Source organism: Harmonia axyridis, chromosome 4 (genome assembly GCF_914767665.1).
Source record: "Harmonia axyridis chromosome 4, icHarAxyr1.1, whole genome shotgun sequence".
Taxonomy (NCBI): domain Eukaryota; kingdom Metazoa; phylum Arthropoda; class Insecta; order Coleoptera; family Coccinellidae; genus Harmonia; species Harmonia axyridis.
In genome coordinates this window covers 16,793,854-16,821,738 of record NC_059504.1, presented here as the reverse complement: position 1 = coordinate 16,821,738, position 27,885 = coordinate 16,793,854, and the positions used below count along the sequence as shown (strand labels likewise).

At 43.0% G+C, this 27,885-nt stretch overlaps 1 protein-coding gene across 4 annotated transcripts in view; it reads right to left on the bottom strand.

Moving 5' to 3' along the window:
• Positions 1-27,885, bottom strand: part of LOC123677581 (anoctamin-10) — an 89,655-nt gene that overhangs the window by 19,407 nt on the left and 42,363 nt on the right. For all 4 annotated transcript variants that reach the window (XM_045614187.1, XM_045614188.1, XM_045614190.1 and 1 more), the window contains 2 exons: positions 27,484-27,642; positions 27,214-27,421 (listed from right to left, as the gene is read on the bottom strand). In XM_045614187.1, the coding sequence (XP_045470143.1) occupies positions 27,214-27,421; positions 27,484-27,642 (367 nt within the window). The remainder of the gene's footprint in view (positions 1-27,213; positions 27,422-27,483; positions 27,643-27,885) is intronic.

Genomic DNA, 27,885 nt, shown 5'->3' with positions numbered 1-27,885 from the left:
GGGATATTAATTGAGTTTGGCCGACCCCAAACAGGGACGGTGCAATTGCAACGTGTCCCTCTGTCTGACGATGAATCAGTGAAAACGCTGAAGATGCCTGTTGGCGTCAGTGGCACCACCAGATAAGCTACGCTGTGGCGGGATGATTTTGACGTGCAGTGTTTCTGAACAAAGAAACGTTTTGGATTGTCGATAGCTGGAACTTTTGTGGTTTGAAATTGGAACTGGGGCTATGTTGGCATTGTTGTACGGTGAAATAGAATCCGTAAAGGTGTCGAATATAAGCGAATTCATTGGATTTTCGTTAAAGGGTACTTGGACTCAACAAGGAGTTGTTGCAGCCTAGGGGATTTTATGGTTTCTCATTGTCATTTGTTGAAATTGTTCGAGAAACACAAATTTATCCTGCTTTTGTTACACAGTTATTTTCCTGGAAATGTCTATAGCTAATTTAACCAATGTTCCTTCGAGGTCTCTGCTAATTGAGGCAGATGAGAATAGTCATTATGAAATCGTGTAATTCTCAATAATATTCGAAATATTTCAATCAACAGAGTTGGGATTGAAGTTTTGCAATCTTGCCTTCACGAGTCAGGAACTCGTTAAACTTTGGAGTCTTTGGACGATAGACACCAATTGAGATGTTCTTCACGTTGCATCTACTGCCATTTGGCATAAAATATTGAACTTTGGGTCTTCATCGTAGTATTGTAAGTCAAGAAACGAAACTGCGGTCACGTCAACCTTATATAATAATAAAAATTATATTCATTGGAATACAAATAAGTCGATTACAAAATAGAAATAGATTATTATAACTTGTAGGTTTTCTAAATCTCAAAAATAATTCGGGATGCTTAAAAACAATTGATAAACATCTTCATATCGGAAAAACAGCATAGTTGGGCCATGTCCTAAGGACCGACAAATACCGACATGCTCAACTCATTGTGAAGAGAGAGATTGACGGCAGAAGCAGGCTGAGAAGAAGAAAGATATCATGGATGAGAAACATACGGCAGTGGACTGATTTCGGCTATAAGGAGCTAATGAGAGCCGCCGAAAACAAAGTTGAATTTGCCTAGAGATATGCAACCTCCATTGATGAAGAAGGCTCACTAAGACACAGAAGAATATGTACAGCGTTGATCTGGTTAATACGATATCGGCTCTAAATATACCGACATGTTTGTCGAAATTTGAATTTGAGAAGCTAATGGAAAGTTTCTCAGTTTTGAACATGGTATTGAAAGAAGTGGAGTTACTCCAGAAAATTATGCCATAAGTTCATAAAGTTCGAGAATGATATATTCTCGCACGATTTTGTTCTACAAGATGTGGAAGAATGAAGGGAATAACCACAGAATTAGAGAAATACATTGATCTCAAAAACGGGACAGAGAACTCATCACTCAGTTCATGCAGATAATGCTATTTAATTTTTTCAATTCGTGATTGAGTATGCGGAAGCAAATCTAATTATTCATCCACCACGATGCCGAGAAACTTTATGTTCTCACCAAGGGGTATTTGAACATGTTGTGATGGAAGAAGTTGTGGCTTTATTTGTCCTCCTGTCGTCTTTGAACAATTCATGAATTTCACACCACTAGTTGATTGATGTTGAAGTAAAAAAAAGGGGTTGTTGAATGTTTTCTGGATTTTTGGATTTTTTCACGATGATATTTGTGTCATCAGCATAATTTATGAAGGTGTTATGCGAAAGAATTATTAACGTATACTGTAAACCACAAAAAGTATTGGACCCAGTATGCCTCCCTGTCGAACCCCTCTAACTATATGAGATATAGCCGATAAAATCTCCAAATCGTTGAAACTGATTTATACATACTGGGTTCTTCCCATGAGGTAACTATGAAACAAATCCAGCTGTTTCTCCCTGATACCACAGTAGTCAAGCTTCCTCAGAAGAACCTCATGCAAAACGCAGTCAAAGGTCTTACTGAAGTGTATAAATATTCCCAGCTGCATTTTTTTTCTATACAGTCAGAGAGTTGGACTATGAGATTGAAGATAGCTATTTCTGTTCTTTTGCCCTTGACAAATCCATGTTGACTGCTGATTAAAACTCCAAACTTCCCGAAAAATTATTCCTACCACTTTGTGATTCAGTTAGGTTTGAATTTTGCTGACTCGTATAGTGAAAGGTATTTAAGGCTTGAGAAACGATACTTTTGTTACTTGACTAGGAGTACTATGATAAGGACTGAAAGAATTAAAAGTGCAAATATTGTATTGAAAATAGACAATTAAGTGAAAGAAGTGCATAAGAATAGGGTTGAACATACAACTAAAATTGTATAGATATCAATAATTTTACGGAAATATGTATATGAAAATAGTATTGAGGAAATTTGTGAATATAGTTATGAAATGTAAAATAGATAAAAGTTGTTAGAAAATGAAATAAAATTGTAACAACGAAGTGCAGTGACTCTGTCTGCCCGAAAGGTGGCGTTATGGACGTTGCACTACACTTTAATGCGGCCCCTGCGGGTTTAAGGGAGCCACCGCGTTGCAGCAGAGTCACCTCTCCACGTAGGTGTGAGAGGGTATATCTTAGGTAGAGATCGCTGGATTGCATAACTGAAGAGTCCACCAGCAATCTCAGGACGAAACACCATAATCCCTTGAGAGAGGTCACACCTACACCAACTTGGCTTGAGAACAATTCGCCAGAAAAGAAAATAGATATGAGCGGAAATTTTTTTTTCAATTACCCTAACGTTTGACGTTTCTACACCGACCCTTCTTCTAGGAATCAACGATTCCTTCCAACAGAACAAACTTGGAAACCTCCCCGTCCTTCTCGCATCCCCATTATCCTCGTAAAAAATCAGTCACACCCCACATCCTTCGGCGTTTCCACCTCGGCAATGATCAAAAGGTCGAATCTGCATGAGAATAACCGGGGCGCCCTCATCGCTTTTCTTTCACGATTTTCCTGGATCTTCGGGGAGCTCTTAGGTGGAAAACCGTCCCTACCGATCCCAAATTTTCCCAATCCTAACCCGCACTCCGGGCGCGACAAATTTATTCAAGTATGTACATACGTGGAAATATGCCGCTCCGCCCGGAAAAGTTCGAGGGGTGGGGGGGTTTGGAGGAAAACTGGAAAAGCTCACACGTGCGGCGGGTCCCGTCATAAGATCAAATGGAAATTCAATGCCGGACGGATAATGGCCCGCCTAGTGCGAAACACATAGAGCGGAAAACTTTTATTTATAACTTTTCCACTTGTTCGGGCCGTGGCCATTAGCGGAAAACCCGACCGCTAAGCGAGGTTCGGGGCGGTTGTTACGTATGAGAAAATATTTCGGCTATAAAGACGAAATTTTTGTCGACGTGAATTTATCTCGTAACAATTGGCCGTTCGTTGTAAAGAGGTGAAATCCGAAATGTGCATAGTGATGAGCGATATCGTGATTTTAAATCACGTTGTGAATCGTGACTGTGATTTTTTAATACCAGTTATTGTATAGCGTGATTTGATCACGGTTTCAAAATAATTTTTTATACACTCATCTACGGTTTTGGTTCCAGGAAATTTTTGGTTTGTTTAAATTTGTATCGATTATGTACATATGAATAAATGAGTTGAAAAGTTGTTGAACAGAAAGTTAAATGATAAATAGGGGAAAAGATATCTAAGAAAATAACAAAATATGAAAAACATCAATTAAACATGAACAATGATAATTTAATCTTGCATAAATTACAGGTCCCAGAATTTCCGTCGACCTGTGTGAAGAAAGTCCAACGTTTCGCGACTATGTCTGTAAGGCGTGAAGATCCGAGTTCCACATGTTATTCTCTGGGTGATTTTGGAACATCGCCCTCAATAGTTCGTACGTCTCGCGTTTACGATATAATGAAACTGTGACTAGGCGAGTAGGACATGTTATCACAGCTGTAAACCTTGATCACGATTCCCGTTCTTTATCACAGGAGTGGGACTGTGACTACTTGTGATTTGGAGATATGAGTGATTGATTCACAGTTAGTGAAATATCGCTCATCACTGAATTTGCATAACTAGACTGAAAAACATAATAAATTTGAAAGTAAAAGTACAAGGAACGCCACTGGTAACTCCAGAATTTCAAAGAATCGCGGATGGAGCAATAGAAGGTCCTAGAGCGATGTTTTCGATCTCGTTCAGAATAGTGGAAAGTGCGATTTTTAGTCCTCATCATGTCTTGATCGGGAGAGCAGCATGGTTTTGGTATCGTGGCTTTTTGACAGTAATTGACATGTTTTCCGCTGGTGGTATGTTTTTCGTCGTCCACAAAATGATCTTGAGCTGAACAATTTTGACTTGGGTGAACTAATTCGAAACAGGTTTTACAATGAGTGTAAGAAGACGGGTTCTCTCTCTAGGTCACCACTAGAACCCCCAAAACGTGCTTCATTGAGCAGGATTTGGGACAATAATCAAGATGAATACAAAAAAAATACAGTTTTCTAGGAAATGCTTCGAAAGCACTGACGTTGAAGTGTTAGTTGTTGCTACGCGATACAAAAAAAATCTTCGAGTGCGATTTTCTTGAAGAAACTTTCATAACTCAAAACTCAAGGTTTGCTGTGCAGTTTCATAGGTATATTTAGGCCCCACGTTTTCACAAGGGTGACTTCACCGTTACCCTGACACTAAAATCACCCAAAGAAAACGAAATAGATTGTATTCGACTTTCAAATTTCAATGCTGTTACAACCAAAAATTTTGAAATTTGAATTCATATCCTTCATTTATTCTACGTAAATCTCTGCTTTAGGATTTCCTAGAGAATTTTGTGCTACTCGAAAAACGAATACAAAGCGTTAGATTCAGTGTCCTTTATTGATGTGGTAAATTATGGACTTCTAATGAGTGGTTAATTCGAGGACGGGCTTTATTTACCTGACAAGTACCTCAACAAAATTCATCTTGATTTAAAGCTTAAACAACATGGTTCCTTAGTTCCAAATCAATAAGCTAAGGTGGGAGTAAGATTTTCTCATTCGTAACCATAGCTTTGTTGATTTGTTCTATTTCTCCCGTAACATTACATCTCCTGAAGACCATTTTTAGTTGATTCAGTGCTCTTTTCCTAGTTCTCCTGCCAAAGTATTCAAAACAAGCATATTTTGAATATCTAATTTTTCATGTCCCAGGAGAAATTTTTAAAGAAACACAAATTGCTCATTGTGATTCTTCTAATTTCGTACTAACAAAATAGTAACATATTTCTCATTCATGGTAGTAGCCAATGGAACCAATATGAAATTAAGCATATTTGTTACCGTTATGAAGAAGAACACCTTTTCGAACTAAGTTTTGAGCTGTAATTAAAAAGGGGCCTTGACTAGACGTCTTTTCCTTTTTCCCTTTTTACCTCTGAATTGTGGATGTATTACAGACTAACGCTCTAGCGGATCATCAATTGCTAAGAATGTCATGATTTAAGAGGATCTTCAACGCATAGTGTGACGGCGACTTTCTTCGGATTGTTGATTGTTTACTATTTCTCTTCTATATTACCTCGGGCGCCAATTGCGATAGGTTTTATAAGGTCGCAATTCCTTACGTCGTTCACTATTATCGACCCTGGGTAGCTTTTAAACAGTTGGAGAAGGGTTCGATTCAATCTAAGATAAGAGCGATTGACCAGTGGTGATTTCTTTCACTAAATGGCAGTAAATGTCTATGAGATCAATAAAAGACACCCTGACGAAACACACTATATTTAACAATATTCGTTCCCTTATGTACAACACCAAATTATATACAATACTATCCTATATATACAATAATGCAAAAGGCTACTAAACACCAAAAGCAAATATTTACAATGCAACACGGTACGGAACGAGAACTAAGCGAGGTGAGCAGGTGGCGTATATCAAGCAGCAGAAATGAGTAAGCAGTGAGCAAGCAAATTGAGCGATGATAAAAACGGTTAAGTGCGGACAAGCGTGGAAAGCATGCAGATTGGCGTGTGAAATGCAGTCTAATAAGTCAGATGTGACTACCTATCCTGTGTTCCGTACGGTCCGGTTCGATACCTCTTTATTAGAAACAGCAAGCCTGAACAATATCTTCGAATCAGGTCTTGTATCGGCGCATCCACCAAAAATTGATATTAAGTCAGACTGGGCAGGGTGACTCACCGAAATGACCACGGTGATCCGTGAATCGGAAATACGCGACCCCTCTCCACAAGATAAGGAATTCCGTCTGGTGGTCCCAAATAAGAGTTGCTCGCAATAAGGGACCCGACACACGGATTCCACTTGAGAAAGTTGGGTCTTAGAAACAGATTTCAATCAGGGTACTTGTCGGCGCATCCACCAAAATAAATCTCAGGTCGGACTGGGCAGGGTGACTCACCGAAATGACCACGGTGATCCGTGAATCGGAAATAAGCGACCCCGCTCCACAAGATAAGGAATTCTGTCTGGTGGTCCCAAATAAGAGTTGCTCGCAATAAGGGACCCGACACACAGATTCCACCTGAGAAAGTTGGGTCTTAGAATCAGGGTATTTGTCGGCGCACCCACCAAAATAAATCTAAGAAATAAATTTCGTTCGGGGTATACTCTGGCGCATCCACCAATTCCAGACTCGAGTCAGACAGGACAGGGTAATTCGCCGAAAAGGCTGCTGTGATCCGGAGATCGGAATTAAGCGACCCCTCTCCCCAAGATAAGGAGTTATGCCTGGTAGTTCCAAATAAGAGTTGCTCGCAATAAGGAACCGGACAGACAAACTCCACTTGAGAAAGAAAGATCTAAGAAATAAATTTCGTTCAGGGTATACTGTGGCGCATCCACCAATTCACGACTCGAGTCAGACCGGACAGGGTAATTAGTCCAAAACACTGCTGTGATCCGGAGATCGGAAATTAGCGACCCCTCTCCTCAAGATAAGGAGTTCTGCCTGGTAGTTCCAAATAAGAGTTGCTCGCAATAAGGAACCGGACAGACAAACTCCACTTGAGAAAGAAAGATCTAAGAAATGAATTTCGTTCAGGGTAAACTGTGGCGCATCCACCAATTAACGACTCGAGTCAGATCGGACAGGGTAATTAGCCCAAAACACCGCGGTGATCCGGAGATCGGAAATTAGCGACCCCTCTCCTCAAGATAAGGAGTTCTGCCTGGTAGTTCCAAATAAGAGTTGCTCGCAATAAGGAACCGGACAGACAAACTCCACTTGAGAAAGAAAGATCTAAGAAATAAATTTCGTTCAGGGTATACTGTGGCGCATCCACCAATTCACGACTCGAGTCAGACCGGACAGGGTAATTAGTCCAAAACACTGCTGTGATCCGGAGATCGGAAATTAGCGACCCCTCTCCTCAAGATAAGGAGTTCTGCCTGGTAGTTCCAAATAAGAGTTGCTCGCAATAAGGAACCGGACAGACAAACTCCACTTGAGAAAGAAAGATCTAAGAAATGAATTTCGTTCAGGGTATACTTTGGCGCATCCACCAATTCTAGACTCGAGTCAGACCGGACAGGGTAATTAGCCCAAAACACTGCCGTGATCCGGAGATCGGAAATTAGCGACCCCTCTCCTCAAGATAAGGAGTTCTGCCTGGTAGTTCCAAATAAGAGTTGCTCGCAATAAGGAACCGGACAGACAAACTCCACCTGAGAAAGAAAGATCTAAGAAATGAATTTCGTTCAGGGTATACTCTGGCGCATCCACCAATTCTAGACTCGAGTCAGACCGGACAGGGTAATTAGCCCAAAACACTGCCGTGATCCGGAGATCGGAAATTAGCGACCCCTCTCCTCAAGATAAGGAGTTCTGCCTGGTAGTTCCAAATAAGAGTTGCTCGCAATAAGGAACCGGACAGACAAACTCCACTTGAGAAAGAAAGATCTGAGAAATGAATTTCATTCAGGGTATACCTTGGCGCATCCACCAATTCACGACTCGAGTCAGATCGGACAGGGTAATTAACCCAAAACACCGCGGTGATCCGGAGATCGGAAATTAGCGACCCCTCTCCTCAAGATAAGGAGTTCTGCCTGGTAGTTCCAAATAAGAGTTGCTCGCAATAAGGAACCGGACAGACAGACTCCACTTGAGAAAGAAAGATCTAAGAAATAAATTTCACTTACGGTATACCTCGGCGCATCCACCAATTAACGACTCGAGTCGGACCGGACAGGATAATTAACCTTAAAGACCGCAGTGATCCGGAGATCGGAAATAAACGACCCCTCTCCCCAAGATAAGGAGTTTTGCCTGGTAGTTCCAAATAAGAGTTGCTCGCAATAAGGAACCGAACAGACAAACTCCACCTGAGAAAGAAAGATCTAAGAAATAAAATAAATTACAAATAAATTACACTCGGAAAGTATCGATGGAACACAGGAAAGTCACCGATAATACAGACAGGAATAAAACGGTTCTTACCAATCCTAAGAATTTCCCACTTCACTACACGAACTCAAATTCTTTTCGTGTACGGGCTAAGTGTCAAATTCACGAATATAAAATACGGCACTAAAACGTCCAACGTTCAAAAGAAAAATTGCAAACTAAAAATTAAACTCTAAATTGTTACTCAAGAAAATCCGCTCAATGACTATGAAAATATATAGCTCGAAGACGCCGACAGGAGTAAATCGGAAAATATCTTAATACTTCGAAGACACCGGCAAGAATAATCCTCCTTTTCCGAAATACTTCACTTGTAATCTCGGTTGGAAGGGGAAAATTTCGAGTCTCGAAATCGGCGGTATACCTATGAAAAACGAACGACAACATGTAAAAAAGAACATATTGAAGAGATAACGTCTATCGCGTTGTCGCTCGAAAGTTTTTATACATAGGCTGATATTTTAAATTGCATCGTTATATTTTCATGAAATAAATAAATCAGAAATTATTCCAAATGAAAATTTCTGAACTGGACGAGAAATACCTTCACTGCTCTCAATTAAATTTTTATTTTCATCTACTCATATGACTGATAGAATAATGATGGAATTCTAAACCTGGGGCAAATTATACTGGGTGATTTTAATAAAATAATTATTGAATTCTAAACCTGGGGTAAATTATACCGGGTGATTCTAGTAACGAATTTCACTTCGTTACACACCCCCCTTACTTCCCCAAAAAAAAACGAAAGTTTTTTTTTTTGTCACCACCTGCTACCCCGCTGTTCAACTATCTATTGGCAGACGGCCAATATCATCCCTGGGTGAATCTCCATCGGCCATAGTTGGAGGTTCGTTGAGGGTCGCAGTAGCTCACACTGGATTCCAATGGACCGGAGATTGGGTTGTCCTGACCTCACGCCCTGATCCACTCCGACTCTAGACGGCTCCTCTTCTTGCCTCGTCCGGGCTCGAGTTTCTCTTGGGCATGGACAATCCCTAGACATAACTCCCAAACGACCGCAGCGAGAACAAAATAATCGGACGTTGTTCCGGCAATCTCTCCGGGCGTGGCCCAGTAGCCCACACCGCCAACATGCACCCTCCATGAGTTTGATGAAGCGTGGAACTTCCCTCTGCGCTCTTGGGTAGTGTGGGTCTGGGGCTGGTACGTGGATTCTGGAAGGCCTGCGGGGTTTTCTAGCCTTTGGCTTGTGTCGTCCACCGGCATGGCCACGAGGTAAGTCATAGGGGCGTCGTCTCGCTGGAGGTGTTGGGTGATGACGTAGAGATGTAGGTGGTCCCCTAGCCGCCGTCTCCTTCCGTTGCCGTTGCCAGAATTCGATTTCTTCCTCCACTAACTCGTCGAAACTGGCCGGCATGGATTCCACTATTCCGGCGTCGATGAGGTCCCACTCTCCTCTAGACATCTTTGTTCTAAAACACAACAAGATTAGCGACCCATTGTATAAAACTTACCAACACCAATGACGACCTACTTCACTCATTGACGGACAGACGGACGTCCGCGGGACAGAGAGGCGCCCTTACTCCTGGGGAACCCAAATTCGCTTCGTCCTCCCATTCGGAAACACGAACTTAGGGTGGAGTCTACCCCGCACTCCTGGAGGGCGAAACCGCAGCAGCCTCTGCCTGAATCGGGGAGTCCAGCCACCCTTTGGTTGCCTCTCAAAGGCTTCTACAAAGCTCTCTCCCACCTTTATGGCCTCAAATTTTGACGGTCTTTCAGATGAGGCCATCTCTTTGGACCCCTCTTTGGCTGATACGGCCTGCTGCCTGAAGGTCATCTCGCCCCATGCAGCGGAAGGGCGATGCGCTGGATCAACCCTCAGAAGTTCCACCAGGCTGCTGCGTAATCCCTCTGGCACCTCGAGCATCTCCTCCCCGCGGTAGTGTCCTATCAAGTTCATGACCTTCTTTTCTCCATTCGGCGTCATGAAGGGTAGCTTCCCGGTTGCCATGTATAAGGCCGTCACTCCCATGGCCCACACATCCGAGGGGAGTCCGAATGGCAACCTTTTCAGGACCTCCGGTGCCCAAAATGGGGGAGTACCAGCTCGCCGCGACGTGGTCGGGAACCTCTGATTAAGTCGGCAGGCGAGCCCGAAATCAGCGATGCAGACCCGCCGACCCCGGAGGAGACAATTGTCCGGTTTTATATCCCGGTGCAGGATACGCTGAGCATGGCAGGCCGCCAGCCCAGCGAAAGCCTGCCCCAACATATCACAACACTCCCCCTCCGGCAGAGGCCCCCGTCGTTGGACCAGTTCCAACAGGTCTCCCTCCATCAGCTCGACCCCAAGATAGAGCCGTTCGTCGGTTACGTAATCCACCAATAGGCGGACCACGTTTGGGTGTCTCATGGCTTTCAGCATCCTCAGCTCCGTCATGGACACCTCGTCTTTCGGGGCCACCTTCAGGGCAAATCTTATATCTCCGTGTTCGACCTCGAACACTTTTCCAAAACCTCCCTCGCCGAGGGTACGGATTTTCCGGAAGGGTCCGGAGATCCTGGTTATTCTCTCCGGAGTGGACTCTTCATCAGAGGGGTTGGAGGGTACGACCGCCACTGATCGCAACATATCCTGAAACAGACGGATGACTGACACGGCTCCACCCCTCGGTCTTATGCATGCTCTCCACTATGTATCCGCGGGTTTCCCGCAATTGCCGAGTGCTCAACGCCCTGCTCACCTTCGTAGAATGGTTTCAAATCTTTAACGTGGATGTGACGAAGATATTTACCCGACGCGCTTTTCAAGTCGTAAACCACTGGAGATATGACCTTAGTAACGGTATACGGACCAGAATATTTGGGCGCTAATTTAGATGCAAAGCCTTCTGCCGCCGACGACAACGGATGTTCCCGACGCAAAACTTTGTCACCTACCCGGCACGACCACGCTCTCCTTCGGAGATTATAATACCGACTCTGTTGGTTGAATGCACGAGCCAGCTGGAGTCTAACAAACTCCCGGGTCTCTTGGAGTCGCTTGATGCGATTTGCGTATTGGCCTACCCCTTGGACCTGTGGTTCTTCCATTGATTTTTCTGCGTCACCTTTGGCTCCTGATGTCCGACGGTTCGTTTCTGGGGAGTGGACCTCCCGACCGAAATTCAGGAACGCCGGTGTGAATCCGGTGGACTCATGTTTGGCAGAGTTCAACGCGAAAGCCAGTTCCCCAACTCGCTCATCCCAGGAGCGATGATCCTGCTCGCAGAATTGTGCTATCATGGTTTTGATGGTCCGGTTAGCTCTTTCCACGGGATTGCACTGCGGCGAATAGACCGGAGCAAATCTATGTTGGATACCCAAGCTCTTCAGGTTTTCTCTAAATAGACGTCCGTCGTATTGAGAACCATTGTCGCTAATTACGGTCTTTGGACATCCAAATTTCAGCAACACTAGTTCGTAGAACGCCTGGAACACACCTTTACCCGTGGCTGCCCGGAGTGGTTTGCATTCGATCCACTTCGAGAAACGGTCCTGGAACATCACGAGGAAGGTATTACCCCTTTTGGAACGAGGCAATGGGCCTATTAGATCCGTGCAGACAGTATGCCATGGTTTGGTGATGTGGTACGGTTGCATTTTCCCTGAGGGTTTCTGTTGGCAAACCTTGTACCTCTGGCATTGCTGGCACCTTCGAACGTATTGGGCTACTTCACGAAACATCCCAGGCCAATAGTAGCTTTGGGCCACTCGAGATATGGTCTTTGCGACTCCCAAGTGACCAGGCACCGGCTCATCATGGTTCTCCCGCAGTATCGACTGCCGATCCTCGGTCGGGATGCACAGTTTCCACGGCGTTCCCATCTCTGTTTCCGTGAAGTCGTCAGCGCTCCAAAAATATCTATATAACCTTCCCTCCTGTATCCGGTAATCTGGAAATTCCGCAGGATTCTTCAAGACCTCCTGGTATTTCTTGGTGTACCACGGACATCGGGTCGTGTTCTTGGCCACACAGACCTGTTCCTCGATTTTCTGCATCTTGAGCTTACTCGGACGGTATCTAGGCTTTTTCGGTTTAATCTTCGGTTGGGCCATCCTTGTTCCTTCGGAACCTCTGAGTTCCTTCTCCGGGAACCTCTGAACGACTCGTGTTTCCTGTCGGTGCAAGGAACCGATCGACGAGTTGTACGGCGTGGAGATCGGCGAAACGGCTCTCTTCAGCAACTTGCCCTTGAGGAAGCACTGCGAGGTACGGAAATCAATCTTGAAATCGTGTGAAGCCAACAGGTCCATCCCCAGGACCAGATCCATCGGTAGATGGGGCACCAAATGGAGTCGAGATTTGATCTCCTCCTCCCCAAACCGTATTATGGGCTCGTACATCTTTTTCACGGTGATTGAACTTCCGTCGGCCACTGTGGCCACCATATCTGCGATCTCCGATGGAAAAACTCCCATCCTCCTGCATGCCTCTGCTGCCTTTTTGCTCAAAAAGGACGTAGACGCACCAGTGTCTAGCAGGGCTACCACGGACTGTCTTCCGATGTGGACAGCGACTATTGGCCGGTTATCCTGCGTGTACGCTGACTGCTTGATTGGGGATGCCATGGAACGGAACTGTCTCTTCCCCGCGAGGCAGCTCCGCTCTAGTTTTCCGAACATCGGCAATCCCTGGACATCACGCCTTGCTTCCCACATCGGGAACAAAACAGCCTCGGCGTTGATTGACACTCCCTTCTCAAGTGTCCGACCTTACCACAACGCCAGCATTGGAGTTCTCGGAGCCTGGTGTCTTCGAACCGAACGACCTTCGCATCACGGGGTGGTGGGTCTCCAGGTTTGACTCTACTTGATGCAGACTCCCTGTTTGGTGTTTCCTTTTGGGCCTTAGGCGTCGACTTTGGTACATTTTCCGGTGGCTTCATTTCTTCCGGTCTCTTGGACGGTGGAAACTCGACGGTCAAGGTCTGTGGAAATTTTCGGCGGGGTCTTTCATATACCAGGTGTGGATCATCGATTAGACCTTTGTGGACTGGAGGTGGAGTATATTGGTCCGCGTGCCACTGAACCAACTCAAACACCTTTCCTTTGGACAACAGCTGGGCATAATTGTTGATCTCTTGAAAAGCCAGCGCCTTCTGCAGGGCCGGCAACAGACGCTTCCTTATCATATTCACCTGCTCAGCTTCAGGAGGTCGCTTTGTAGTCAACTTCAAGAACAGGTTCTGCATCCTGGTGACGAACATCAACAGCTTTTCGTCCTCCCCCTGAGTTCGTTTCCTTATTTCCTCTAGAAGCGTTTCCTCGTAGTCGAGGGGGAGGAAAGCCTCACGCAGTTGCTCCTTGAAGTCTTCCCAACCTCTGAATGTACCCCTCCTGGGAATATACCAATCCCTGGCATCCTTCCGTAGTAACTCGAAGATAGATTCAAAGAGGTACTGTCGGGTAACTTTGCGAGTTTCGGCTAACTGTTCGACCTCTTGCAGGAATGCGTTAACGCTGGTTGATCCGTCGAATTGTATATTCCACTTATACACGGGTACGGATGGCTGATTGAATGATCTATCACTTCCAGTCCTGTTGTCCTGTCCCGTTCTGCCTCGCTCCAAACTATCTGATCTGCCTAGATCAGCTTGACCTCCCGTAGCCGTCGTGTGGGCTACATCCTCCTCGGTATCTCTCGAATCCTCGGGTACCAAAAATGGGAACGAAATTCTCCGAGTCGACTCAGCCACCACCGGCCTATTCCCTCGCATGAGCGGTCCAGAAGTTTCATCTGTTCTCCAGGGACTAGTGAAGTTTAATCGTCGACGGACAGCTTCACAAGCCCTGTTGTGTAACCGCCGGAAGAAATTCAATGAGAAACCTCCCTCGCTATTTTCCTGCTGCAAAATCTGCGTTTGGTCTCCCTTGAAGGTGCCTCCGTTATCAGCGCCGGTGGTTTGTTGGTCTTCCATTGGAGGATCCTCGAAGGAGATAAGACTTACTTCTCTTTCCGGTTGACATGCTTCACCTAGCTCAGGGTGCCCAGGGTTTTCCGAAACCTCCCTCAACCCATTCCGGGCAACTTTTGCTTTGGCCAAGACCACGGCATCCACCAGCATCTCGTCTGTTTGTTTCCATAACTCAGACAGCTCGTCGGCCTTGGCCTGTTCCTCCATCGTAGTCGGTCTCACCAGACTGAGACGGTTCTGTAGGTGTATGAGTCTACTCCTGATACGCGGCTCCTCATTCGCGATGTTCTCCTCGTCAAAAGCTTGGACATTTTCCACCAAGCTTCTCAGGATTCGACTGGCATCGTTCAGTTCTTCCTCGGTGTCTCTTTCCATGGGACAGAACTGTACATCCTGTGCCAACACCTTCCTCAGTTCCTTCCGGTTTTCCTGTACGGTTCTGCCGGCTCTACGGCCACGAGCCTCCAGCTCCCATCTCAACTCTTCCGCTCTCAATCTGTTCACCTCCATTATCCTCTGAAAAATATTCTACACAAAAAAAATACTTTAAAGGGCTCTTCTGTCAGTCCTATAGCAAAAAAAAATCAGGTCCCTGCTCGGGCGCCAATTTGTGACGGCGACTTTCTTCGGATTGTTGATTGTTTACTATTTCTCTTCTATATTACCTCGGGCGCCAATTGCGATAGGTTTTATAAGGTCGCAATTCCTTACGTCGTTCACTATTATCGACCCTGGGTAGCTTTTAAACAGTTGGAGAAGGGTTCGATTCAATCTAAGATAAGAGCGATTGACCAGTGGTGATTTCTTTCACTAAATGGCAGTAAATGTCTATGAGATCAATAAAAGACACCCTGACGAAACACACTATATTTAACAATATTCGTTCCCTTATGTACAACACCAAATTATATACAATACTATCCTATATATACAATAATGCAAAAGGCTACTAAACACCAAAAGCAAATATTTACAATGCAACACGGTACGGAACGAGAACTAAGCGAGGTGAGCAGGTGGCGTATATCAAGCAGCAGAAATGAGTAAGCAGTGAGCAAGCAAATTGAGCGATGATAAAAACGGTTAAGTGCGGACAAGCGTGGAAAGCATGCAGATTGGCGTGTGAAATGCAGTCTAATAAGTCAGATGTGACTACCTATCCTGTGTTCCGTACGGTCCGGTTCGATACCTCTTTATTAGAAACAGCAAGCCTGAACAATATCTTCGAATCAGGTCTTGTATCGGCGCATCCACCAAAAATTGATATTAAGTCAGACTGGGCAGGGTGACTCACCGAAATGACCACGGTGATCCGTGAATCGGAAATACGCGACCCCTCTCCACAAGATAAGGAATTCCGTCTGGTGGTCCCAAATAAGAGTTGCTCGCAATAAGGGACCCGACACACGGATTCCACTTGAGAAAGTTGGGTCTTAGAAACAGATTTCAATCAGGGTACTTGTCGGCGCATCCACCAAAATAAATCTCAGGTCGGACTGGGCAGGGTGACTCACCGAAATGACCACGGTGATCCGTGAATCGGAAATAAGCGACCCCGCTCCACAAGATAAGGAATTCTGTCTGGTGGTCCCAAATAAGAGTTGCTCGCAATAAGGGACCCGACACACAGATTCCACCTGAGAAAGTTGGGTCTTAGAATCAGGGTATTTGTCGGCGCACCCACCAAAATAAATCTAAGAAATAAATTTCGTTCGGGGTATACTCTGGCGCATCCACCAATTCCAGACTCGAGTCAGACAGGACAGGGTAATTCGCCGAAAAGGCTGCTGTGATCCGGAGATCGGAATTAAGCGACCCCTCTCCCCAAGATAAGGAGTTATGCCTGGTAGTTCCAAATAAGAGTTGCTCGCAATAAGGAACCGGACAGACAAACTCCACTTGAGAAAGAAAGATCTAAGAAATAAATTTCGTTCAGGGTATACTGTGGCGCATCCACCAATTCACGACTCGAGTCAGACCGGACAGGGTAATTAGTCCAAAACACTGCTGTGATCCGGAGATCGGAAATTAGCGACCCCTCTCCTCAAGATAAGGAGTTCTGCCTGGTAGTTCCAAATAAGAGTTGCTCGCAATAAGGAACCGGACAGACAAACTCCACTTGAGAAAGAAAGATCTAAGAAATGAATTTCGTTCAGGGTAAACTGTGGCGCATCCACCAATTAACGACTCGAGTCAGATCGGACAGGGTAATTAGCCCAAAACACCGCGGTGATCCGGAGATCGGAAATTAGCGACCCCTCTCCTCAAGATAAGGAGTTCTGCCTGGTAGTTCCAAATAAGAGTTGCTCGCAATAAGGAACCGGACAGACAAACTCCACTTGAGAAAGAAAGATCTAAGAAATAAATTTCGTTCAGGGTATACTGTGGCGCATCCACCAATTCACGACTCGAGTCAGACCGGACAGGGTAATTAGTCCAAAACACTGCTGTGATCCGGAGATCGGAAATTAGCGACCCCTCTCCTCAAGATAAGGAGTTCTGCCTGGTAGTTCCAAATAAGAGTTGCTCGCAATAAGGAACCGGACAGACAAACTCCACTTGAGAAAGAAAGATCTAAGAAATGAATTTCGTTCAGGGTATACTTTGGCGCATCCACCAATTCTAGACTCGAGTCAGACCGGACAGGGTAATTAGCCCAAAACACTGCCGTGATCCGGAGATCGGAAATTAGCGACCCCTCTCCTCAAGATAAGGAGTTCTGCCTGGTAGTTCCAAATAAGAGTTGCTCGCAATAAGGAACCGGACAGACAAACTCCACCTGAGAAAGAAAGATCTAAGAAATGAATTTCGTTCAGGGTATACTCTGGCGCATCCACCAATTCTAGACTCGAGTCAGACCGGACAGGGTAATTAGCCCAAAACACTGCCGTGATCCGGAGATCGGAAATTAGCGACCCCTCTCCTCAAGATAAGGAGTTCTGCCTGGTAGTTCCAAATAAGAGTTGCTCGCAATAAGGAACCGGACAGACAAACTCCACTTGAGAAAGAAAGATCTGAGAAATGAATTTCATTCAGGGTATACCTTGGCGCATCCACCAATTCACGACTCGAGTCAGATCGGACAGGGTAATTAACCCAAAACACCGCGGTGATCCGGAGATCGGAAATTAGCGACCCCTCTCCTCAAGATAAGGAGTTCTGCCTGGTAGTTCCAAATAAGAGTTGCTCGCAATAAGGAACCGGACAGACAGACTCCACTTGAGAAAGAAAGATCTAAGAAATAAATTTCACTTACGGTATACCTCGGCGCATCCACCAATTAACGACTCGAGTCGGACCGGACAGGATAATTAACCTTAAAGACCGCAGTGATCCGGAGATCGGAAATAAACGACCCCTCTCCCCAAGATAAGGAGTTTTGCCTGGTAGTTCCAAATAAGAGTTGCTCGCAATAAGGAACCGAACAGACAAACTCCACCTGAGAAAGAAAGATCTAAGAAATAAAATAAATTACAAATAAATTACACTCGGAAAGTATCGATGGAACACAGGAAAGTCACCGATAATACAGACAGGAATAAAACGGTTCTTACCAATCCTAAGAATTTCCCACTTCACTACACGAACTCAAATTCTTTTCGTGTACGGGCTAAGTGTCAAATTCACGAATATAAAATACGGCACTAAAACGTCCAACGTTCAAAAGAAAAATTGCAAACTAAAAATTAAACTCTAAATTGTTACTCAAGAAAATCCGCTCAATGACTATGAAAATATATAGCTCGAAGACGCCGACAGGAGTAAATCGGAAAATATCTTAATACTTCGAAGACACCGGCAAGAATAATCCTCCTTTTCCGAAATACTTCACTTGTAATCTCGGTTGGAAGGGGAAAATTTCGAGTCTCGAAATCGGCGGTATACCTATGAAAAACGAACGACAACATGTAAAAAAGAACATATTGAAGAGATAACGTCTATCGCGTTGTCGCTCGAAAGTTTTTATACATAGGCTGATATTTTAAATTGCATCGTTATATTTTCATGAAATAAATAAATCAGAAATTATTCCAAATGAAAATTTCTGAACTGGACGAAAAATACCTTCACTGCTCTCAATTAAATTTTTATTTTCATCTACTCATATGACTGATAGAATAATGATGGAATTCTAAACCTGGGGCAAATTATACTGGGTGATTTTAATAAAATAATTATTGAATTCTAAACCTGGGGTAAATTATACCGGGTGATTCTAGTAACGAATTTCACTTCGTTACAATAGCAACTCAGAAGAACCAGAACCTTACTTCATCCATTCGGGTGAAACAATTGGAGTGTACTGATAATACGAATCCGAACAAAGCATATCTGCAGGACGTTGCAAACGGCATTATCGTCAGCAGTAGACCAACGGACCATAAAGAATGATGTGCTTGTAGGATAAAAATGGATTTTTTCAACGTACAAAGTTTCGATAACGAAACAGTAAGATGTAAAAGGAACAGTTGTGAGTAAACACGACAGATATATCTCATATGATATGCGTAAAAGACATTGCAAAAGCTTCACCAACTCTGGAAATGTTGATCCAGGAAGTTCAAACTGCTTGGTGCTACAAACAGCATCGTTCGTCTCATTTCACTGATGCCGAGGCGTGTTTGGAAGTGTACTGAGCTACGGAGTGGCCAAACACATTCCAATTTTTTTTTTAACTCATATGTTGAAGAAATTTCTTATGGCTCACACACTTCTAATGCCACCAAGCACAAAATCTGCCGTAACACGACGAAAGGCGCCCCTGGCCCTATCAATCACGTCGTTCATATCGTAATTTCATAATAGCGACATACGACGGGCTTGCGGAGGAACTTTACGATCCTGCAGGTAGGCAAAGCGTCGTTGAACACGGCAGGCGTCGGTGTTAGCGGCAAAAAAACGACACGACGGTTATTTGTGACACTTGAATTTCGCATTTGTCGTTCGTTTATCTTCGAAGCGCATTCTCTAACGTGGATTTATGTTGTGTCGGGGGTTTGTCCACATGTGCACTCTATTTTTCTACGCTGGGACGTTTTGCTAGATTCGGTGCATGTTCTGGTGTTACGATTTTCACGTTAATACTTCGAATTCAGTTCTTATGAACTGCTGATGAAATATTTTCGAATTATAGAAGAAACGCGTTTTGTAGGATGAATCAGATTTGTAATCAAATTCTTGATTGTTTCGGTCTCCACTTGACGGAAATCCATCTTAGTATGATCAAACACTTTATTTCCGCGTATATTTATTGATTAAACAGCATTTGTATCGTCAAATTACATTTTGACTTCTTCAGGTAATTTGACGAAACAATTGTTGTGTAATCAATAAATATATCAAAAGATATAATGAAATGATGTGTTTTACTCTCTAATCATATCAAGATTTGTAATCATTCAAGTATTGGACATACGAATTCTGGTTGTCGTACTGGTACCCCAGGCACCTTCAAACCATAGCTGAAAGCTGCAGAAGTCATTATTTATTTTACTATCAACCAAACTTTAACTAACTTTTCATGAATTCATTCATTTTTTATCTTGTTCACGTTATTTATATTCAAATAAATCTTTCTTTTTCACTCCATACATTTTTCAGCACGAATATGTCTATCAGTGAGTTTTTTTTTCAATTTTCCTCAAGTTAAATCTTTCCTGAAAACAGTCCATTTGGTTAATTTTCACATTTACAGTTTACATAACTGTTCAGTTCAATTTTTGAATAAGAATAGTACAATTAATTAAGGGTCCTGCCTTCATAAATTCAATGAATCAAGTTGAACGAGAAGCTTGGACATCATTTGGTGTAGTTGTAGAATATTTTCTAAGCAAACATAAAGCTCAAAACTATGTTGAAATGTTAAACAAGATGCTTAATTGTTTCAAATCCTTAGGGTGCAATATGAGTATTGAAATACACTATTTACACAGCCACTTAGACCGTTTTCCATGAAATTTATGAGAGATGAGTTAGGAACAAGTTGAAAGATTTCACCAAGATATTAAACTTATGGAGGACTGCTACCAAAGAAAATAGGTCATGCACATGATGGCAGATTACTGCTGGAGTTGAAAAAAGGACTGTTTGAAAAAACATTCAAGAATGTCAAGGAAAAGAAGCTTTCGGAGTGTTGAGTGACTATTCGATTTCTTCAATGTGTTTTTTTGTTTTCAAGTAAGCAAAATATTGTATTTTGTATAATTAAAATAAAAATTTCGTATCTACTTTTGTTTACTACACTTGCAACGATTTTGCACGCTTCAATGCATGTTACGCTACTAGAATTTTCAAAGACGCGGTAATTTGTCAATCCATCGTATGCCATTGGTCCGGATGCGGATGCGCGTATTTAGAGAAGGAAACAGAGAAAATTTTCGAAACATTTCGAATAGTTATCGAGACTTCAGGAAAGGTACGTGCCTTGTTTTGGATTCAGCCATGGCTAGTTTCATTTTTTTGTTTTTAAGTACGACAAAATATTGTATTTTGTATAACTAAAATAAAAATTTCCACTTTTGTTTACTACACTTGCAACGATTTTGCACGCTTTAATTCATGTTACGCTACTGGAATTTTCAAAGACGCGGTAATTTGTCAATTCATCGTATGCCATTGGTCTGGATGCGGATGCGCGTATCTAGAGAAGGAAACAGATAGAATTTTCTGAAAGATTTCGAATATATACGTGCCTTGTTTTGGATTCAGCCATGGCTAGTTTCATTTGAGATCCAATTGAGAATTGTAACGTTACACACTTACGGATTTGTGTGGAAATAATGTACTTATATTTCTCTAAAATTGTATATCTTAAACATTTGAGCTCCTAGGTAAAAATGAATATGTTACTTCAATTCAGGACATCAAATTGATATAGAATCAGCTCAAAAAACCTCGACACCAAATTAGTTGTTCCTCTGTGTTATACTTCATTCAAATATTCAACCGATCATTATTGCCCCTTGCTTCGAAAAAATCGACTATCACCAAACGAAAATCAGAACCCCGTTATTTGCATATCCGCTTCATACACGTCCGTCAAAAAAATCCCCACGTCCACGACTCAAACGTTCGTTCATCCCTGGCGGACTCCATAGAAAAGCTGTAACTTTCACATAATCCCCCCTACCCTCATAAAGTTCAACCGGGGGTAATCTTGCATTTCGGGTGTGAAAAATGTCGGGAAATATTTCAACGGAACTAATATTTGGGCTTAGGGCGCGAACGGCAATATTTTCGTTAAACCACAACAGCTTCCCGGAAAGACGCCAGAAACCTCTCAGAATATTTCCTCTGTCACTCTTCCCCCGGTGTCGGCCACGAGGGGGCGTTCGACGATTAAGAAAATGAATGGATACTTTTGTTGATTTATTCCCCGCTTCGATAAAGGGGGGTTTCGGCACTTCGCGTGACGGAATCGGGAGGTCCTTCAGGGATCAGTTTTTCGACGTCGCAGATGATTCACGTCTTGATGGAGAGATGCTTCTGGTTCTGACGATTCAATCTGATTCTTTTATTCGGTCATATAATATGAATATTGTTGGGTACGATTGAAACGAAGAACGGATCGAATAAAGTGAATATCTCATGAACCGCTTCAGCTTTGCCTCTAACGTGTTCCACATTAAGCATGGTATGGTAATCCCACCAGTTGATATCGCGCATCAAACTAAAACAATCAGCAAATTCGGTATTTTGCTTGAATATCACATTGTTTGAACAATTTTCGAAAATTTTTGGTATGACATCCGTCCTTTCTTTCAATTTTGGAATTACTCAGAGTAAAATATCACGGTATTACAGCTAACTGATTAGACCTATACAAACATCGTGAAAAGTCTTGGCCCCCCTAGGTTTCCCAAGAAATAAACAATCTATGTTCTGGTAATGGGATGAATATTTTTCTCTATTTCAATATTCGATAAAAAATCTTTGTTTCTTCTCTTTCTTTTCGCTTTATGCAGGACGAGGCTAAATAGGAAAAATGAGAAAAATTATAAATTTATCGATTATTCATTTTTGATTAATTATAGTGATTCCACAACTGAATTCAAATTCAATAGTCTATATTACCACTTCTTCATCCAATCAACTGCCCAATACGCCTAGACTCCCCATTAATGAAATTTTCAGGCATATCGTTCCATTCTACCTGAAGGGCTAAACTCAATTCCCGAAAAGTTGAAGGTGGGTTTTGGCGATTATATATTGCTTTGCCTATGTAATCCCACACGTGCTCAATTGAATTCATGTCTGGTGAGTTTGCTGGCCAGTTAATTCTCAGTATATTGTTCTCTTGAAAAATATTTTGAACCCTTCTCGTGTATGGAGTTATCATCCTGATAAATGAAAATATCCCCAAATTCGTTGCGCAGAGGAACAATTGTTGGTTCAATGATGTGTTGTACGTAAATGGCACCAGTCATTGTTCGTTCAATGACAATAAGAGGGGTACGGTTACCGAACAATATACCCACCCAGTACGTTATAGATCCGCCTTGAAAGAGCACATCTTCCTGGGTGAAATTGTGCCACTTTAGTCTGCTTGAACCTCTCCAAACCCTTTCTCGTTGACTATCACTTTGTAAACCGAATCGTGACAGGTCCGAAGAAAATACGTTGGGCCATTGCGGTAAAGGGCAGTCTTGGTATTCTTCTGCCTATTGCCGACGGGTTGTTCTGAGTCCAGGTGATAGCCGAGGTGCTCTCAGAGGTTTTCTCGCCATTAAATTCAAGGAATACAACCGTTTCTTTATAGTACTGGTTGAGGCTACCCGTCTATAGGTCCTCAAAAAATGACTTCAAAGGGCTGCAACAGATACCGTTCGATTCCTTCGAGTGAAATTTGCGATATAAAGGTCTTCCCTTTCAGATATTACTCTGGATCGACCAGGCACCAGCCTGGACAACTGCTGTTATTTGCTGCAAATTGATGAATTTCGAATACACCTGTATTCTCCCGAGCAAAAAACATTTTTTACTGGTAACGATTCATAAAAGCGTAGATACGTCTTTTGGGGAAGATATTCCGGAGACTATAAAATACATGTAGGAGACGTTTCATCCCCTCAATGAGAAATTCAGCGTGTTTTGCCCACCTCATATGTTGATCGATGTAGACCACGAGGTTCTGTCTTCTCGATGGTAGGACAGGTGCATGAAGACGGGTTACACAGTGTTCCATGTATGGATGTCTCACGAAATCCCGGTTGTCCACGCGCTATGAGGGAAAATGCGATGAATTTTGTCTTCTCGGGATTAAGGGTCAGCAAGCAACAAGACAAGAGGTTAGATAGTCTCCTCAAATCAGTGATGGCTTTTTCATAAATATCCACCCAACTTTCACCGCTGAACGCCACGACAGAGTCGTCAGCATATGAGATCATCTCCATTTCTGAAACACGAAGCAGCCAGTCTATGTATATGAGAAAGAGTAGTGGGCCCAGCACTGTCCCTTGTGGTATGCCAGTTTTGAGAGCTAGTGGTTGACTCAATACATTGTCTATTTTGACACGTTGGTTTCGTCCATTCATATAATTTCGAAATAGTCTCCCACCAACTCCTCTAACCCCAATTGTCTTCAATCTTTCCAACAGTAGACCGTGATCTATCGTGTCGAACGCCTTCTTGAGATCCAAGAATACCGCTATAGTATATTGTGCAACAAGAGGGGAAAGTCCAACTTTTCTCGCGAGTGTGGAAGTTTGTGGCATGAGCCTGAGAGGCGAGTGCCGCAAACACACGAGCAAGAAATGGACTTTCTCCACATGTTGCACACTATACTTTTCCTACAACTGCACAAATTTCAATAATTCAAGTAATGGACTTGATTCAAATCAAAATGGCCTTCGTTGACAGTATTTGCTAATTTATTGCGTTTCCATAGAAACAACTCAAAAGCCCAATTTCATTGGTCTACCAAGCGAGGTGTTGGCAAAGTGCCGTAGGGAATAATATTTCCCACAGTATGAGCAATACATAGTTTTGAAATTGGGTAAGCTATAAAGAAAACGCTACTTTCCATAGCAGTTGTAGGAAAAAACTCTTTTATTATCATTCATAGAGTTTAAGATATTCTCTGTGAGTTTTTGGATAGCATCTGTAGTAGATATATTCTCCTTGAACCCAAACTTGTCTCACTCTTTGAAAAACACCTGTTTCTATTATTTATAATTGGAGAATCTTCATTTTTCGGAGAGATAATTTTTGGATCTAGACATATCAAATCGAAGATATACCTACAATATTTCGACTACGAGTTGTAAATTAACCCTATAATGTTGTCTCCCTCAAATTGCCACCGTAAACACTCCGTATACACGAAAGTGTATACCGAATACCAACTACGGAACACGCGGCATCGCGCACCTCTCAATTCCGCTCTAATAACAACACCTTTCTCTCTCTCTCTGTCTCTCCGCAGGTCCGATCTAGATAAGGCAGAGAAACCTGGCGAGTTCGTTTGCTCTATTCCCGAACATGCGGCAATTTGTTTAAGCTTCAGCTCACGCTCTAGACGGTATATTCTGCCTTCCTCTCTCTCTCTCCAGCCGGGACGATATTAAGTAGGCAAATGAAGTAGGTACACGAGTATGTAGCCGCCGATGCAATTCCGCTTTTTCACTTTTTGCCCCAGAGATATTATCTCAAGTGTGGGGGACCGAGAGGGTGGTAAGGTATTACGGTTCCGGAGGATCGGGATCACAAAGGGGCGCCGTCAGATTACGAATTACGGGGCCGCGTCGCGTAGCGTCGCTCATCCAGGAGGGCCCCCCGCAGCTCCGATAATGGCGGTCCGCTGCTTAGGGAAATTGAGGGGGCCTGGAGGATAAAGGATCGGACGTGATTAAAGATTGTTGCATGCGAGGAGAAACGGCGATTATGTCGATCTATCGGGGGTGGAAGCTGACGGTTGAGATTGCTGACCTGTTCACCAGGTGGTAGTCCAAGAGTAGCATCTCTGATGATGAAAGGTTAGATTACAATATTTGTTCGAAATTCGACTATTATGTCCAAGTATTCAATAAACAATGAAAAATTACTTCGATTAATTTTTTGGGACGCCTAACCAAAACCTGCTTACTGAAGGCAATGCCGGCGAAACTAGAACTGTTACTGTGGGTGACGTTAAATCTTGTTATCATTCAAATTAGTATATGAGCTTTGATTAAAATCAATAAAAACATCATTCCCTTCAAGTCTGGTCTTTTAAGCTTGTTGACAAACAGTCAACTGTGGGGTTAAGACTTCCCTTGAACCTTGAGCCTGGTTTTTCAGTTTGTAGCACAATATTCGTTCTCTTCATGTCCGATGCTTCAATTTTGTGCACAAACTGTGGACTTGAGACATCCCTTGAACTTCAAAGCATGGTTGTTCAGTGTGTTGTACAAAAATCATCCTGAAGTCAAGTGTTGTCTTGAATCATAAATAGAACAGTATTGAAAAATCCAAAAACTAATGGTATTCTTCTTCTTACTCTTGTTATATGCTATCAGCCTGTTTTTTCTAACACGATTTCATTAGATGATGATATTATGTTGAAATCACACCATCTTTTAGGTAGTCTACCCATAGATCTTCTGCTTTCCAGGAGGCCATCCTTGGCGAATCCTTCTATCCTATTATAGAACATTTCGTCCACGTTCCAAGCTCTTCTTCGCCTTTGTTTTCATCTTACGAAGTCACAAACTCCATGTTAAAAAGTTGTGTATACCATATCTCAATTTATATCCTGATATTCTTCTTAGCATTCTGGTTCGGTAGTTTTCAGAATTGACTTCTATCGGCTATCCGAGATGATATTGGATTGCCAAAGGAAACTCAATGGAAGAGGCAACAATAACAAGGTCTATTTAGTCTGGATTCTCAATCACTCAGAAATTAAAGGAAATACAGATGCCAACACACTTGAACAGACCGATTTCAGTGGCCCAAAACCTTTCTGTGATACAGGTAAATGTACCTACAGGAAAGAGTTTCAGGAGGACGAAACATCCGAAAGAGAAACACTCTGACGGAATCTTTCTGGATTGAATCATTACAAAAATTTTCTTTGAACTGCGAGATCTGAGAAGTATCTGGATCTAAGCATGAATATGCCTCTCCTCTTCACTGACTTGCTGCCTCAGAAAGCACTTCATAAGAATGAATCTAGCAGAAAACGACGAGTGCAGATTCTGTGGCGAGGAGGAAGGAACTCCAAATCCCCTGGTGATGGAATGCTTCACCATCACTAGCCAACGCGAAAAATGCTTTGGACAAGAAACTTGTGAACTGAGGAAGTCGAAGTAACCTCCTTGAAGTCACCTAAGATACTAGAGTGCGTTAGAACTATTGAACTGAAGAGCAAGCTGAATATGAGGACTTATGGCGAAAACAGCCTTATGGGGGCACAATACACCATAAGATCGCGGTGCGATGAAACCTTCCTCAAATCTGAATCTAAATTCTAATGCTATCAGCTGTCGACCCTCCTGTTTATCTCATCATTCGTCGAATACAGGTCTTGTAGGCTTTACTTGTCCTGCCATGCTCAAATACTTTACAACTTCTCTCTGAGGGAAAAAAGGTGTACGTAGGCGTATTCAAAATAAGTACTCTCCAGCAGCTTTTGGCGCTCGTCATTTATGCTCTAACTGAACCTCCAAAGACGACATATACATATAAAGTTAAGTGACCCCTAAAGGTGCAATTGAAGTCAGTGCTTTTCTCACACTCTTTGGTAGGGCTGAAAGGCAGGACGTTTTTTAAATGACTACGACTACTGGGATAGAGATTTTGCGTCAGGTACCGTCAGATTCGTGAAGACTACGGATTTTGTTGATCAGTTGGAGCCACAGAAATATGAATGGTTCAATTGAAAATTTCTATTGAATATAAACTCACCCCATTCAGTGAGAAAAGTGGCCAGTTTCCTGTAATAATTGTTCATGACTTGTACAAGGACGGAGTAAACAATGCTGGGTACTGGAACAAGATACTGGTAAGGTTCTTCGAACGTCTTCGACCAATTCTCGATCCAGAAAGAGCTCAACATCACGAAGAAAGCACCTATCATGCACAGGACGACAATGGGTAGCGACACACAATACATCTGTGGAAATATCAACATTGAGTTATCCATTGGATGATCTATAGTTAATAAGACAACATTACCTTAACATAAGTTAAGTATCGAGGATACTGCGGAGAGCATTTTCCTGTAATAGGATCCTTCTCCATGGTACCTTGAAAATTAGCGCGTGGCTCATCAAGACTTGTCATACCTATGGTACCCCATTGGAATGCCAGTTCGTTGCTCTTTCTTCTCCAGAACTGGAAGGGGAGAAGAAAAATTAATATTTAATATTTTCTTTGGATACCATCGGTTTCAGCTTCTCAGATGATATTCAATAATCATGGTGATGATGAACCTGAGGAGCTGTGAAGCATTCGTGTATATTCGGTGACTTTTGTCTCAAGCTACCATAGGCAGTAATGGGGCTACCCCATGGGTCTCACCTTGGTTCGCGTTTTTTAATTCAATGATATTTTTAGGCGCTTCAATGCTTGCTAGTT